This window comes from Porites lutea, chromosome 1, assembly GCF_958299795.1.
Source record: "Porites lutea chromosome 1, jaPorLute2.1, whole genome shotgun sequence".
Classification (NCBI taxonomy): Eukaryota; Metazoa; Cnidaria; class Anthozoa; order Scleractinia; family Poritidae; genus Porites; species Porites lutea.
Window position 1 is genome coordinate 42,281,542 of NC_133201.1, and position 15,000 is coordinate 42,296,541.

The 15,000-nt window shown below is 39.3% G+C and overlaps 2 protein-coding genes across 3 annotated transcripts in view; one reads left to right on the plus strand and one right to left on the minus strand.

Annotated features, from left to right (window-relative positions):
• LOC140951534 (uncharacterized) overlaps positions 1-15,000 on the plus strand; it is a 262,305-nt gene that overhangs the window by 22,950 nt on the left and 224,355 nt on the right. The gene's annotated exons all lie outside the window — the stretch shown is intronic.
• The window catches only part of LOC140951554 (alanine--glyoxylate aminotransferase-like), a 13,960-nt gene continuing 1,530 nt past the window's right edge, over positions 2,571-15,000 (minus strand). Inside the window, exons 2-10 of the mRNA XM_073400834.1 lie at positions 11,183-11,247; positions 10,684-10,784; positions 9,933-10,088; positions 9,274-9,369; positions 7,280-7,349; positions 6,663-6,758; positions 5,848-5,933; positions 3,287-3,332; positions 2,571-2,752 (exon numbers count right to left, since the gene is read on the minus strand). Coding sequence (XP_073256935.1) covers positions 2,633-2,752; positions 3,287-3,332; positions 5,848-5,933; positions 6,663-6,758; positions 7,280-7,349; positions 9,274-9,369; positions 9,933-10,088; positions 10,684-10,784; positions 11,183-11,247 — 836 coding nt within the window. The 3' untranslated portion in view covers positions 2,571-2,632. The remainder of the gene's footprint in view (positions 2,753-3,286; positions 3,333-5,847; positions 5,934-6,662; positions 6,759-7,279; positions 7,350-9,273; positions 9,370-9,932; positions 10,089-10,683; positions 10,785-11,182; positions 11,248-15,000) is intronic.

Sequence of the window (15,000 nt, forward strand, 5' to 3'; positions counted from 1 at the left end):
ATGGAACTTTTCCATGGAATTCCATAGAAAATGTCCTAATCCTCCATGGAAAATGTCGATGCAGAAATTTCCGTGGAATTCCATGGAAATTGGTGCCCTAATGTTTTCCATGGAATTGCATGGGAAATGCCCTAATCCTCCATGCAAATATTTTCCAAGGAAATCTATGGAGAAATTTCCATGGAATTCCATGGAAATTGATGTCCTAATCCTCCATGGAATTCCATGGAGGTTTTTCACACGGGAACCAACAAAGATCGAAAATTTTAACCGACTACCGACACAGTAGCTAAATTTTAACCGACAGGCGACAAGTGGACCCTCTATAACTGTCTTCTGGCATAACCCTGACTGGCTCTAGTAGAATTCATTAAGTGTTCAAAGTAAAAGCGCGCCTGCCGTTCAACATTTTATTCTTAAAAGTTCAGATTGCTCTGAAAAAAGTCTTACTATCACCAATATTCTTTAAAACAACGCTCCAAACATGCAAGTCGAATCGAGTGCTACACCTCTGTTGACGATTGACGTAGTGGAAAAAATCCAGCGTCAAAGGATAGCCAGTTTTATTACCGGTTGCCCAGACGTAGTGTGTGTCAATATATTAATATTCACATGGACAAAATGGGATGAGTCGTCGAAACTCCCATGAACTAAAATAGTCCAAAAGTCAAAATATAACAAAACAAAGCTTCCTTTAACTGAACGTCTCCTTCTTCCTGGCCGGTTAAAGTGGCATTTTGTTGAGTTTTGCAATCGTAGGTACCATCCACTAAAGAAGAATTAAAGGCTGGCTACAAAACAAACGGACCATCTCCACGCACCTTCACGCCCAGCGCTATAAATTGGAGAATAATCGACGAATCCGCTCCAAATTGCCATCGTGTAATCTGCAGGTAACGTGTGCTCCGGCTTCTTGCTCGCTGGCTCCACAAAACCTATCGCAACTGCACAAAAATCGCTCGCTCATTTGACCTTTACGCTTCGATATGACCGCAAACTGCCAGGATTAATACGCGACGTGAATATTCAAGCTTAGTGACCGCGTCCGCGCGACAATGCATCACTTGCTATGGGAGGGATGGTACTATTGCTTCTAGGTCAATCGACCCTGAGGGAGGGTCCGCTGCGTTAATTTTGACCAGAAAACCATAGGCGTTCGCGCGACCGTCCGTAAGTTTTCAACAGGTTGGCCCTGGTTTTCAAGTTCGAATTCTTATAACATTAGCTGTCACACTAGCTGCAGTAACATTGTTCAAGCCCAAAGTTGAATACAAATTAGCTCTACGGGAAAAACCCCAAGAGAGAACCTTGACGTATTAGTATATAAACAACTAATAACTTAACAAGGATCAATTAAAACACGCGACTAATAATTGCTAGCAATAAAACTACAAGAGAGATACCGTTTTAAAAACCTTATTAAAAACAATGACAAAAATGGTCAAATACACGGCGATTTGTAAGGAATGGAAATTAATTAAATCTTCATCTTCTTCGGCCGTGGAGAATACAGAAAATTACCCGACAGAGGGCTTTTCATAAAAAGAAAAAGAAACCTGGGTTAAAATTTAACCCCGGGTTAGCGCTAACCGGCGTTCGAACAACTTGGCCCAGATAGTTAAGAGCCACTACCCAGATCTGGGTAGTGTCGCGTCATCAGGATGGAATTTCTGTGGTCGATACGATTCTCAGATGTCATCTTGTGTGAAAACCAGTGGTTTGATATCGATATGTCGGCTGTTTCTCGGGCTACGCTTAGTGCTCAGCTCCTTGGGGGAGGGGGAAAGTGAAAATATTTACCAATAAAAGAAATCGCGGTCGACTTTGTTTATTGTAGACAACAAAAGAGTTTTTCATCTTCAAGACGACAATGAAAAATTATCAGGGGCACCTTCTTTCTGCGCTAGTGGTTTAATTACTAATAGTTTTACTACGATTTTCCGAGGTTATGTCATGCACTTAACACCAAGATATAGCGATTATTGTTAAAAAAAAGGTCTAAAAATTTCGGTATAAAGTCAAAACGTCCCCTATAATTTTCTAATGAAAGAAAGGCTACTTTACGTCCTCAAATGTTCAACCGGACCCATAAGGGTAGCTAACACTTTCGGATGAGACGAAAAAGCCACCTAAGACTTTCGTGACAACCAAAGTTCCCCTAAGACATCCGAACAGATAAATAGTTTTTAGGGTGACTCCAAATTAACCAAACAGGCTTCTAAAGCACAGAGAAAACCATTTGAGACACTTTTGGTGTATTTCAAAACATTCGGTCGTTGGGTGCCCCTGTTGTGTACCTATTATGCCGAATGAAAAAGAATAGTACAAGACACCATCAACAGGCCGGCGTCTACGAAAATGTATCGTACACTCCAGGGGCGGATTCAAGAATTTTTTTTAGGAGGGGGTGCACTCGTCTCTTGCTCTACTTCAACACCAATAAACCACATAGTTTTTTTTTTTTTTTGCAGAACACCAGTTGTATTAGAAAACCGCAGGTCATCTCAGGGGTGGGGGGGGGGGGGTGCGCACCCCCTGCACCCTTCCCCTAAATCCGTCCCTGCACTCCCTAAACAATCATACTTGCTATAACGTTTTTTATACAATGATGATACAACTTAGTTATGAATGTTTAAGGCTGAGACTTGGGAGTTCCAGCGTGCACAGATTCTATCGCTTCTTTAAACAGTCGTAAGAATAAATCCACGTTCTCTGGGTTGGAGTTGTGTCCCATGAACCCTACACGCCACACCTGAGAAATGAGTACAGAAAACACAAGTTTGTGATACGGTAAAAGACCCACCAACTCTGTAAGAGAAACAACGTGAAATGTTTCCCCGCAAGCTGGTTATTTAATGCTTAATAACCCCTAGACATGCCCACAAGTCGAGCCAGAGGAGCAAAAGCGCGAAATATAGGAGCGAAACATTCACGACTCTAGGATTTCCTATAAACTCCTGAAGATCACTAGCCGTAATGTGAATTATATACGTTTATCAAAGATGCCTGAGTGCTGGAGTACCTCCTGAAAAGGCGAGTAGACCGTAAGCATCCCCATTTCGGGAGAAACCGCGTAACGTAACGTTACGTAACGTAAACTAAATGTTATATAAACGTAGCCATCTTAAACGGTAGAAGTCCGGGTTTCACTGTCGAAGTTAACCAAAAAATTATTTAAAGGTAAAAATTAGATGAGTCGCGTGCTCACCCAGCGCTGAATTAATTCACTGATCCGTTAACTTTGGTTACTTTTAAATCATGATCAGTTAATAGCAAGGCGACTTACCTTTCCTACTGTTGAACCCATACCACCTACAATTTCAAGCTTGTACCTGGCAAATATTGAAATAAATAACAAAATAAATAAAGTTACGGTTATTCACAAGAGAGCCATTTTAAGTATCCATTTAGAACACAGACTGCATGGAGATCGGACATGTACTAGAGCTCACAAAGGACGGAAGTGGTAAACTCGTACCGGTTTGCATTGAATTCGTGTACGAACTGATAGGGATCGAAGTCGCATGGACGTAGCCTTAGGTTGACCTTCACCGAAGTGTCATACGTTTTCCCAGACGAAGTTTTGTTTTGCTGCAGTTTCCATGCAAAGGTTTTCCTGAAATTTTAGGCTAACGATATCATGATCAGCTCAACGCTGAAAAGAGGAGAAGGAGGTGCCCATAAACATTCAAGAAATGGCCAAATAGTAGACGAAAAAGAAATGCAAATTCGTAACGTCACTTAGAAAGATCTTCTAAAGGTGCTTTCCTTACAAATGAAAAAAAAAAAAAGCAACGACCCTTCAAAATGTGCACGCCACTGACACAGAACATAGCTTCTAGCTTCTGGACCTAGTCCATGGACCGAGTCTACGAGTCCGCTGCGGGTCCACCTCTAATTTTTGAAGATGAATCCTACCAGTGGTCTAAACAGATTTTAGAAAACTTAAATGGACGAAACTGCGGTCAGCTTTTATCATCAGGGTTATGGTCTTCTCCTTTTATCTTACACTTACATTTTTTTTTTAATTTCATGCGACCAATATAATGGGTTCATTTAATCTGGAGTCACCATATTTGAAGGGAACAGGAGGAGTGGCAGTCCTTCTTTTTTTTTGTCTTCGTTTTGGTGGAAATTGACAAAAAAAAACAAAAAAAAAAACGGCTGCATATGAGACTACGGAGGAAGCTTAATGTCTATGTTTTTGTAACGACAACAATCTCGACTCGAATGAATGGCAATTTACATGAACCAACTTGTAAGTGTACGCAAACTTGTAAAACGCCTGACCAAATAAACAGTTCCAAGGGCTGTGAGGGAAGGGAACCGGCGTAACGTATCAATACCGTACAGCATCTAGCTCGGTCAGTAAGAAACTAGACTGATCCTTTGATGTTACACTTTTCTAAAGCCTTCGATAAAGTAGCGCACAGACGTCTGTTACTTAACTTAAGTACTATGGCATTCGTGGTTTAGTCTTAGCCTTGATAACGCATGGCTAATAGGAAGAACTCAACAGGTGGTCCTTGAAGGCGAGTACAGTGAGAGGTCTTGCGTATGATCCAGAGTCCCGCAAGGAACCGTGTTGGGTCCCTTGTGCTTCTTGCTATTCGTTTACGATACAGGTAATGATATTATTTCAAATACTAAGTTATATTATTTGCTGACGACACCCTGTTGCATGGTCTGGTACACAATTCCGACGATGCAATCCGTCTCCAATCTGATCTGGACAAATTAGTTGAATGGGCAAAGTTGTGGCAAATGGCCTTCAACCCATCGAAGTGTTACGTTCTACGCGTTTTCAGAACCAAGTATCCTTCTACATATACACGCAAACTTATACACGCATACACTACGCTTGGTCATACCCTACATGCTGTAGACCACTATCCTTACCTCGGAGTTTCTCTGTGACAGAACCTAAACTGGAAGCCACATATCCTGAACATTACAAACAAAGCCAATTCGATACTTGGCTTTGTCGAGAGGAGCTTGCATCATTGCTTACAGAAGGTTAAAGGTCAAGCCTACAAATCGCTAGTGAGACCAACGTTGGAATATGGTTGTATTGTATGGGATCCGTATAGAGCATATCAGAAATCGTGGCTCGAAGACAGGCCCAGCGCAGGGCAGCACGCCTCGAGACAAGAACGTGCACGGAATAGGAGGGATGCGTAACCAACGCCCTAAAGCAAATAAATTAGCCAACTCTCGAAAAAAGAGACAAGTAGCTAGACTGACACTGATGTGCAAATGTGTTATCAACCAGGCCGGCTATTGATATCCCCTGCTATGTATATTATCAGTCTTCCCTAAAAACCAGAGCATCTCATCCACTGAAATTTATTCCACTTCAGCCATCCTGTGACACGTACAAATAGACCTTCTGGCCGAAAACTATCATTGACTGGAATAGCCTGCCATCTGATTATTTAACAGTGGATTCAACTGCAAAATTTAAAGCCACCATCTCTGACTACATTTTTTCAGTGTTATGTTTACCCCTTTGTGATGTTTACCTCCATGGACGAGGTCCAAAGAGGTGGTCCATGGACCGGGGGACCATGTTTTGTATACGTCCGCTTCGGACTACTGTAATTTGTAAATTTAAATGGTTTCTGTCAAAAATATAAAAGCTGCTAAGGGGGGAAATTTCGAAATACATGGATGGTCTGCTACTTTCCGGAATTCGACCACAGTTACCTCTAGTTCGTGGCTTCGTGATTGTGACAGAATCTTTTGTTCGTAACATACGAGTCTGCTGTTTGCATTTGCAAAACCGGGGGACGGGGTTGGGCGGGGTGGGGGTATTTCAAAGATAATTAAGAAAAGCGTTCTGCTCACTTCTTCATCAGATAATCTGGGACAGCTTTCCAGTCTGGAAATCCTTCAGGGATTTTAATGGTTGTTACTGTTGGAAGACGAAGAGCCTAAAAAGGAGTAAAAGAAACGGGCATTTGTATTAGTTTATAATCTAAATTAATACTGAACCAGGAATGTCTAGAGGAGGCTGAATATGATAGTAACTAGGAGGAGTTAGGCACATCGAGGAGGGTGTTATTATTTCCAATCGACATGGACGTCGTTAGCCGCGATTTAAGCCGATCAGAATTAGATTTTGACGGTTGCCTCATTATCTGCGTTTTTAGCATTGAATGGAAACGTAATGATTAATGCTTCAATTCAAAACAGGAAGATGAAAGTTAATGTATAAAGGCGCATTTCAGCCATTACAATCAATGTTGAGATGAGAAGAATATCTGTTTATTTTAACGGAGGTGTTCGTACTTGAAAAAGTTTGATGGTAATGTAAATTTGTGCCATAAGCACATTTTCAAGGAGAAAAGCTACGGAAATCCATAGCCTGTGCGTTGGCGGTTTTTTATTCGTCCAAAGAACCTTTATCGTTTAAGGAAAAGGTGCCATTACTGATTCTGTCGTTTGTTTGTTGTTTTCTCAACCAGTCCTGTTAGCTCTTTCGAGGGAAATTGAGAGAGGTCGAACGCGCTGCGTAATTTTTGATTAGTACACTTTTAAAGAATTAACAATAATCTAGCAGACGATAGTATTAGTAGGTTGTTTTATAACTGACGTACGTGTAAATAACAACTTACACAGCCTAACAAATTGGTTTTACAAAAAAAGAAGCTAAAACTCACCTTGTCCGCTACAAACATCTCCATCCCCATCTTCTCAAGCCCCGCCCAGAGATGTTCAATGGTGTCATGATGCCGCCTCCAGGAATTTTCGAGTCCCTGGTGATTGTCAAATTATTAAAATTGAACTCACAACGGAGATTATTATTCCTTTTTTTCGGTCAAGATAATTGGGGTGACCAGCCCCCAGCAACGTACATTGTAATTCATCCCAGTGCATGCATTACAGTTCACACAAAACCTGTAAAACTACAAGTCAGTACTTTTCATAATAATGATCACAATAGTTAAGTAACTAACCATCAACGGGTTACTTTGTAAAGAAACTGTGGTTTTGCATTGAGTGAAACAAAAAAGTTGTTTTATCAACTGAGCTGATAGAGCAAATCAGTCACCATAAAAAGATAAGGAGGCTGACATTTTGGTCATTGTCTCTATGTCAGTGTAAAACCCTGAAAAACGTGTGAACAAGCCGTCCAGTGGGGGTGATGAAAGACTGGAGACCTGAGACTTAAGGGTATAATCTGTACAATGGATATTGTCAACTCAATCCGCAATTGCAACCATATGGCAGGTATATAAGACATATAAAAGAAGAGAGCCTAGACATTTTGCTTTACCTCCTCCACCAGAATAGCAAGGCTTTCCCTCAAGGCATAAACCAGGCTAATTGCAGCCGTGTGGTGGTATCTGTGGCAAAAATGTAAATATTAGGTTTTTTCTACATTTTGCAGAAGAGTCGATTAGATTAATCAGATTCCATAGGTTTTAAACTATAAAATTATAGCTGCACCTGTAACTCCCGCCCGTGAACAAGTGGATCAGGGGGATGAGGTCAGGGGAGAGAGGGCAGATTCACTTCGCCCCCCCCCTCCGCCTCCACGGAGGGAGCTTGCTTACAGGCTAATAGGCCATTTTCACGATGACGACATTTCAGTACAACTACCAGAATTCACTTCGATTTGCTTTCTTATTTAAATCTGTCAATCCCGCTGAGGTTTAAAAAAACAATGTCCGTAAGCACCTCCTGACCTATCTTTCTCGCGTTGCTAAGGGAAAGCATTTTACTTCCGGTGCGCGTGCATATAATGATTTAAGGGGGTACTAGAAAGAATATTTTTGTTCCTTGGTAAATTATTTCAAGTTTTGAAAAATGGCTGCTGCATGCCATCCGTGGCGTGAAATTTAGGACTATAATTTCGTGCCATCCAATTTAAAATACACCGTAAACGGACAAAAATGGAAATACAGAGTTTCTGCTTAGTATATAAACATCTTTCACTGAATGAAAGGCTACAGAATATGGGAGCCTTAACGACATAACGGTGATTTAGAGACAAAACAAGCGACAAACCCGTATAAGTATTGAGCTTTATATTGGTAAGGTTAAACTCTAGCCACCAGTTTGACAAACGGACTATTATTCCCCCCCCCAACATAATTTCGTCATATTTCTGAGAAAGGTTGTAAACTTTCAGGCACTATCTTCCTTTACACGGAACCTTCACATACATAAACAAGTTTCTCCTATGAAATTCCCAAAAAAAGAATATCAACGTGTCCACATTTAAAACTAGCGATCAAAATTCGTCCTCGCATGAGTCAAAGGAAACAACTTCCGGTTTCCAAAAAATCTCTAAAAAATCTTTGCGGTTCTTGTTTCACGGTCTGTGCCTTTAGTGAAAAACCTTTTGGTATGGTATTAGAAATAAGACTATGCATTTTTTTTAAAGAAGTCTATTCCATGAAACAAATTATCATTATTTCAGAACTTCAATTCTGGGTTAGAAGTTTAGTTTGAAGGAAAACAAAGAAAATCTATGTATAATTTTTTAAGAGTTGAAGCAAGAATAACATATCCACGAAAAAATAGTGATTAAAATGGTATACATCTAGGATTTTAGACATTTTCGTTTTTTTGTCACGTGATCGTGGGCGTGGTCAGATGGCGCTATATTTGCATCTGTGTATCACTAACAAGTATTGTGCTATAAATTGACTAATGCATGGAAAAAGGAGTCCAAGTTATACTGCTAGAATTTTCCCTGGCAACAGCCCCAAAAGATAGGTCAGAGGACCCTTAATTGGCACTAGAAAAAAACAAACCAAACTAATATAGATTCTGGTAGTTGTAGAAAAATGACGTCATTGTGCAATGGTCCTATTCAACTCCTGGAATTGCTTTAGGCATTAACTCCTCTTATTCTTAATATAAAGTACCACATTTTCTGAACATAGGCAAAGGCAACTTTGTTAACCTAAAGTTAACAACGAAAATCTCTTAAAAATTCCGTTTTTACGAGCGTATTTACCACTTTTTTTTATTCTACAAATACATACCTGTTTGCACCTTTTTCCATAAACTATATAAACAATTTTGATTTCTTTTTTTTTTTTTTTTCTAAAGTTTTCTCTAAGTTTAGTGAGCTTTTTTATATTATTACTGTATGTGTGTTCCACTGCTCGCCTTTACATGTAGCTGTTGCTAACTGCGGGTAATGTTTGTTCTTTTTGTGAATTTGTCAAGAATTAATAAAGTGAACTGAAAAGGCCAACAAAAAAAAATTATAATGAAAGTATATATTGATAAATCCTTGTGAATTAAGAAATTTACCTTCTTGGTCCGTCATCACATCCCCAGTAGTTGCCCAGTTCAGTAATATCAAGGTAAAATGACAGCACTTTGGTTTTACGACCATTCACCTTAGCCCTTATAACAAAACAAACAAATGACATTAAACCAAGTTATTAGGCAGCAGAGGCAGAAGTGTGGAGTTTGAGCAGTCTACCTCGAACTTCAGGCTACAGTTGTGGAAAGTTTGGATAGTATTATCAACCGGATAAATCACTATTGTTGGGGAAACCAATTGCGTTATACACTAGATAGAACTTTATCCAGTGGATAGCGATACATCGCAAAGTGCAAAGAAGGTGTTAGTTTTACAGCTTGCCATTCAGGCACACTGTGCCTAATCTTTTACCAGCCTAAAAGTTATTTTAATTAGTCCAAATTTTTTTTTGATGAACAGGATTGATTGCAGTGCTCCTGCAAAACAGAGATTGAAATAGTGAAACTTGAATTGGTGAATAACCCAAGGGATCTTGCATGCCTGCAGGTGTTAACTTCATACAGCTCCATTTTGCAGAAATTATTGGTACAGACTTCCCACCATTATTCCTGCTTAATGGGGTGTCTGGCCTCTTGCACAATATTATAAAAAAAATCTGAGAAACGTATTATTGGAGTAAAGAAATTATAAAGTAAACACTCACATAGCTCTAGGACTGAAGGTTATGGGTGACACTCCGGGCAGTGCACCTAGACACTTCTGAGAACCTGAATACACAACATCAAGTTCCCAATCATCAGTGAAGAAAGGTGTTCCACCAAGAGATGCAACAGTGTCTACTATTAACAAGCAGTCATGCCTAAGAAGAGAAAGAAAAAAAAAGGTCAGTTAAAGAATACAACATACAAAGCGCTTCTCTACAGGACGTTAACTCTCCTTTGCATGAATTTAATAAGCATGCGATTGGCTTTCTTTCGGTGCTAACTCCGATTAAGGTAAGCATTTTAAAACATTTGGAACACTAAAGTTATCTTCAGGCTTACTGAGAGTACATTTATTACTCTCGGAAGTTTAGATTTCTTTTCTCTTTATAATTCTCTTGGATTAGGGTTTCCGTTGCAAATATAGCCTGCATGTGATAAAGCTGCAATCCTTGTACACATTTTAATTTAATCCAAATCACCACATACTGATGTGTTAACAGGTCAAAATTATATTCAGTTTATTTTTTTCTTAAACTTGGTTGATTGAAATTGAGAATCAACCAAGGTCAAAAAATTAATTTGAATATAATTGATTTTTGACCTGTAACAGTTACCCCTTTCATTTTAACCCTCCATATATTTTGCAAAGTGTTATTTTTTTCTTATCTTGATTTTAAGCCTGAAGATAACGTTAGAGTTGAAAATGTGTCTTATTGTTGTTGTTATTTTCATAATGTTTTAATAACTAACTCATGACAAAGAGGTCCAAAGCCATCCAGTGGTTGACAAATTCCAGTTGAAGATTCGCTGTGACAAACAAATAGAGCGATAGGTTTGTGCTTTTGAAGACCCTGAAAGAAGAAAACACATTTACGTTTTTAACAGTAGCATGTTCCTTGTAACTTTTATGCTCTTGTTATCAGGGCTGTGCTCTGGCAGCGCCCGGTGGCCCCTAGTAACTTTTGCTCCTGGGAGACTATAAAATATTTAGTTAGGTTTTTCATAGAAATCATATGCTGGGCAGCCTGCATTTCACAGATTCAGAGCACGGGGCTCCCTTCAATTTTTTTTCATAGAGCACCGGTGGCATCCCGAAATGTCGGCTCTCAAGATAACCTTGTAGTTTGGTGTGGCACATAACAAATTGACCCACTGCTCTTAACTTGAAGGAAATTAATTGCGGTTGCAGAAAGGCTTAATTGGCTAGATGGTCACTCGTAAAGAATTAAGAGAAATCAAAAGAACTTGCCTCTTTTATCTCTTCGTAGGTAAAATATCCACCAGGTGGCTTTTCAAGAACTCTGACGTCACATCCTTCCAGAAAAAAAAATCATTACACTTACAATAATAGATATAACAAACACAACAACAAACAGCTCAATAGGAAAACTCAGGGGAGAGAGAATTTGGCATCAATCATATTAAGAAACCTGCTTTTGTAACTTCAGTATTTCTTTTCTCCATAACTTTTGGAAGGATTGAGCAAAGCTTTGGCGAGGGCTTGATGACATATGGTGTTTTTGAGATGAGAATTTCTATGGTTTGGCATCAGTTCCAGTTTGAAGTGGACTATGTCACGCGCTGACAGCTGATTTTTGCCTGCCTTGTACTCTTCCTTTACTTTTTGCTGCCAGTCAAATTTATTATCTCTCTGTCTCAAAAATAATGCATTAAAGTACTGCTCTGGGCAAAGAAAAAAACTTTACACATGACTGTAAAATTTTACTTTTATTCAAACATTTACGTTAAAATCTGTATTTTGGAGCCTTTGAAATTGTAGGTGCTGTAAATGCTTATCTGTATTTCTGCCATAAGTGCATGGCAAAAGATCAATCGAACAACGGTCACACAATCAGAGGCTGGTCTGCCTGCGATGTGATGAACAGTTTTTTACTCAGATACAAATAGGCCGCTTGCATTATTGAGAGGTCACGTGACCAATGCTTCCTTTAAACAATGAGTTGGAATCTTGCCCTATGCCAAAAATTGACAGAGCACATTGTAATGTAATTATCTTACATTATCTTGAAAATTGCAAAAATTGTTTAGTCCTCGAAATCTATTGAAATATATAGCTTAAGCTATAAAGTTAAGGGTGTGTTTCTTTACTAAAATCCAAGATCAGATCAAAAATCCGGATCATTAGTATTTTTCGTTAAGAAAAGAAACGATGTATCCAAAAAAGGACCATTTTTCATTCATTTCTATAGAAACGACCCACAATATCGACAGTACCGGCCGAAGAAATTATAACACGGTTGCTGAAAATGTTGCATAAGTTAAATACTATCGTAGCTCAAGGATACTGCTTTAAATGGGCCATGGAGACGAGTCTTGCAATAAGATATGTACTGGAAAAGTAAAGTCTTGCAAGACGAACCTAGCCTGCAAAGCAGGCGTATTTTGCAGCGCGATCCATGATGTTTAATGAATAATGCTATCCCGCCATCTTGGACGCTTGGCTTTTCAAGATGGAGGTCGCGATCAACGTACCTCTAAGTTTCCGTTAAGGTGGCTTGACTGGATTTTTTAGGGAGTATACCTCCCCACTTTGACCTCTCACGTATAAACAGAAAATCTGGGAGAAACACTTGTGACATTTGAAACCCCATTTAACTGCCTTCCTTGTTTTCAATGTCCTTCAAACTTGGAGGAGACGTAAATTGATGATTAATCTCGAGATCCTTATCAATTATCAAGCGGTTTTTAAATAACCGTGAAATTTGTACGTGTGGACCAAATTGCATACAAAAGTAGTAAAGAAAGCAGTCTAACGTTGGCTAATCAAATTCTTAGTTACTCGCGATCAGCCGAAGCAATCCCCCTCTTTTTTCGTACAAAGTTTAAAATGGAATTCAACCAGTATAAGATGAAACTACATTTCCAGACCTCATCATTTTCTTTAGATATTAGCTAATTATGTCGATAGCATGTATTTTCACTGTTTTTAGGATCCGTAAAAAATTGTTTCAAAATATTTCCAAAACGCTCTCATAGAATTTGTTCAAACTTTGCTATAATCGAGGCAACTAAAGGAAGTACAAGCCCCCTAAAGTGATTTCTGAAAAAAAAACTTCTGGTACCGAGAAATACAAAGGCAAGTAAAAAACCTAATGGCGTCATTATGTTGCCATGGCAACTCCGATGTAAAAAAAAAACAAAAAAAAAACAGGGATCATAACAAATTTTCATTTTTATGCAGTACATCTGTGGTAACCTTTTCTCGATATCTTTGTTAATGCCAACGTAGTAAACGCTCAAAGTGGGGAGGTATACTCCCGAGAAAATCCAGACGAGCCACCTTCAAAAACGCCTGCTCTGCAGGCTAAGACGCACCGGCAAAATTGTGAGGCAGTTAAAGAACACATATCCTGTTTAGCTCTGTATTGCGATTTTACTACCCCCACAAAACGGATAAATCGATCGTTTAGTCCATGCCTCGGGTCCAAAAATGTCCTTAAAGCCAGACGTAGTTAATCGATAAACCGCTAATCTATAATAATTGATAGTAATCGAGAATATCGATTTCCGATAAGCGATAAAGAACAGTAGTTGTGACTTCGATTAATATCGATTTCCGATAGAAATCGATAATGATTGATTTATCGTTTTTTATCGATTACTATCGATTTTTATTGAAAAAGACTTTTAAGTCATTCGGTAGAAGTTCAACATTCGAGAACGTAAGAACCACGACGACGACTTTGTCGACGACGAACGGAAGAGAGATACAGAACACTGCGCAAGGGCGGACAGAAAATTTTGTCGTCGTGGTTTCACTGGCGAAAAATGTCTACGCATGCGCCGCGACAAAAATCACGTGGTCGCTTTCCGGCAAAGATATTGGCTTAGAGGCAAAATCCCCGCGAAATGTTGTCAAGATGAAAGAAGAAATGGCAACGTGCGTTGTCAGTGGCAGTGATGTGGTTTTGTTGATATTGTCAGAGACGGAAAGTTATTTGGGTCGAAATTTTTAGTCATATGTGTTGTCTAGAAGATAATGCATCCTGGAACGGTCTTGCCACGTTTTAGTCCAAGGGGTCTTCGTTTTAGTCCAGGGGGTTTTCGTTTTAGTCCAGGGGGTCTTCGTTTTAGTTCAAGGGGTCTGAGGTCTTTGGGTCTTTAGCAACACTTGCTAAAAAGATTGGTGTTTTTTTTCTTTTTAAGTTTAGTGCAAGTCTCATGCAACTCTGTACAACGAGAAATTATATAGCAGTGGAAGAAAAATTCTTGGGCTTTTTTTGATAGAGAAATTAGCGTGTACCGAGCTGCACGGAAGCGGCAGTTTTGTAAAACATGTAGACCCTTTTTGTGCAACAAATTGACAAGACTTGACTGCCATTCGGTCTGCACACACTGTAAACATTTAGACACCTTTGAATTTAAATGCGTGGTTGAAATTTAATGGAACATAGCCCTGCACAACCAAAAATTAAAAAGTAGAAGGATAAATTTGATTTAGCTTGCACCTGGTTGCAGGAAAGTGCCGGTAGTACCGTTACTGGCGCATTTTCATTGATCAAAACAAATATTCTGACTGCTAAATCTAAACTTCGCGTACACTGTGCACCGCAGAGGTTTGCGCTTGGTTTAAGTTTCCTGCCTCTTGGTGCAACGGAAAATTATTAAGTGGGGAAAGCAATATTCTTTGACTTTGTTTTGGTACATAAATTAATTATAACTTGTACCGAGTGGCGTGGAACTCAAGTGGAACCACGAGCCGCAGGAGAGTGGTGTTATTGTAAAGTTGTGAACATTTTGACGTTATTTCTATGGTCGATAAGAGTACAGACCATGGAAAATTGCTGTCGATTTGTTTTTTACAGTAACATTGACAGTTTTTGTCGTCCATGTCCGTACACGTTTTGCGGAAAATCGTTTGTGGGAAAGAAAAAAAAACGAACTGCGCCACCTTCACTTCATTTCCATGGTCTGTACCGTTACCGACAATAGCTCTCGACCAATCAGCGGGCGAGAAATTGCTTAGTTATTGTAAGAAGATAATTGTAACTAATTATTTTATCACGTCAGCCAACGGTAGTTGTCAGTAAAAACAGTCATTCTTTA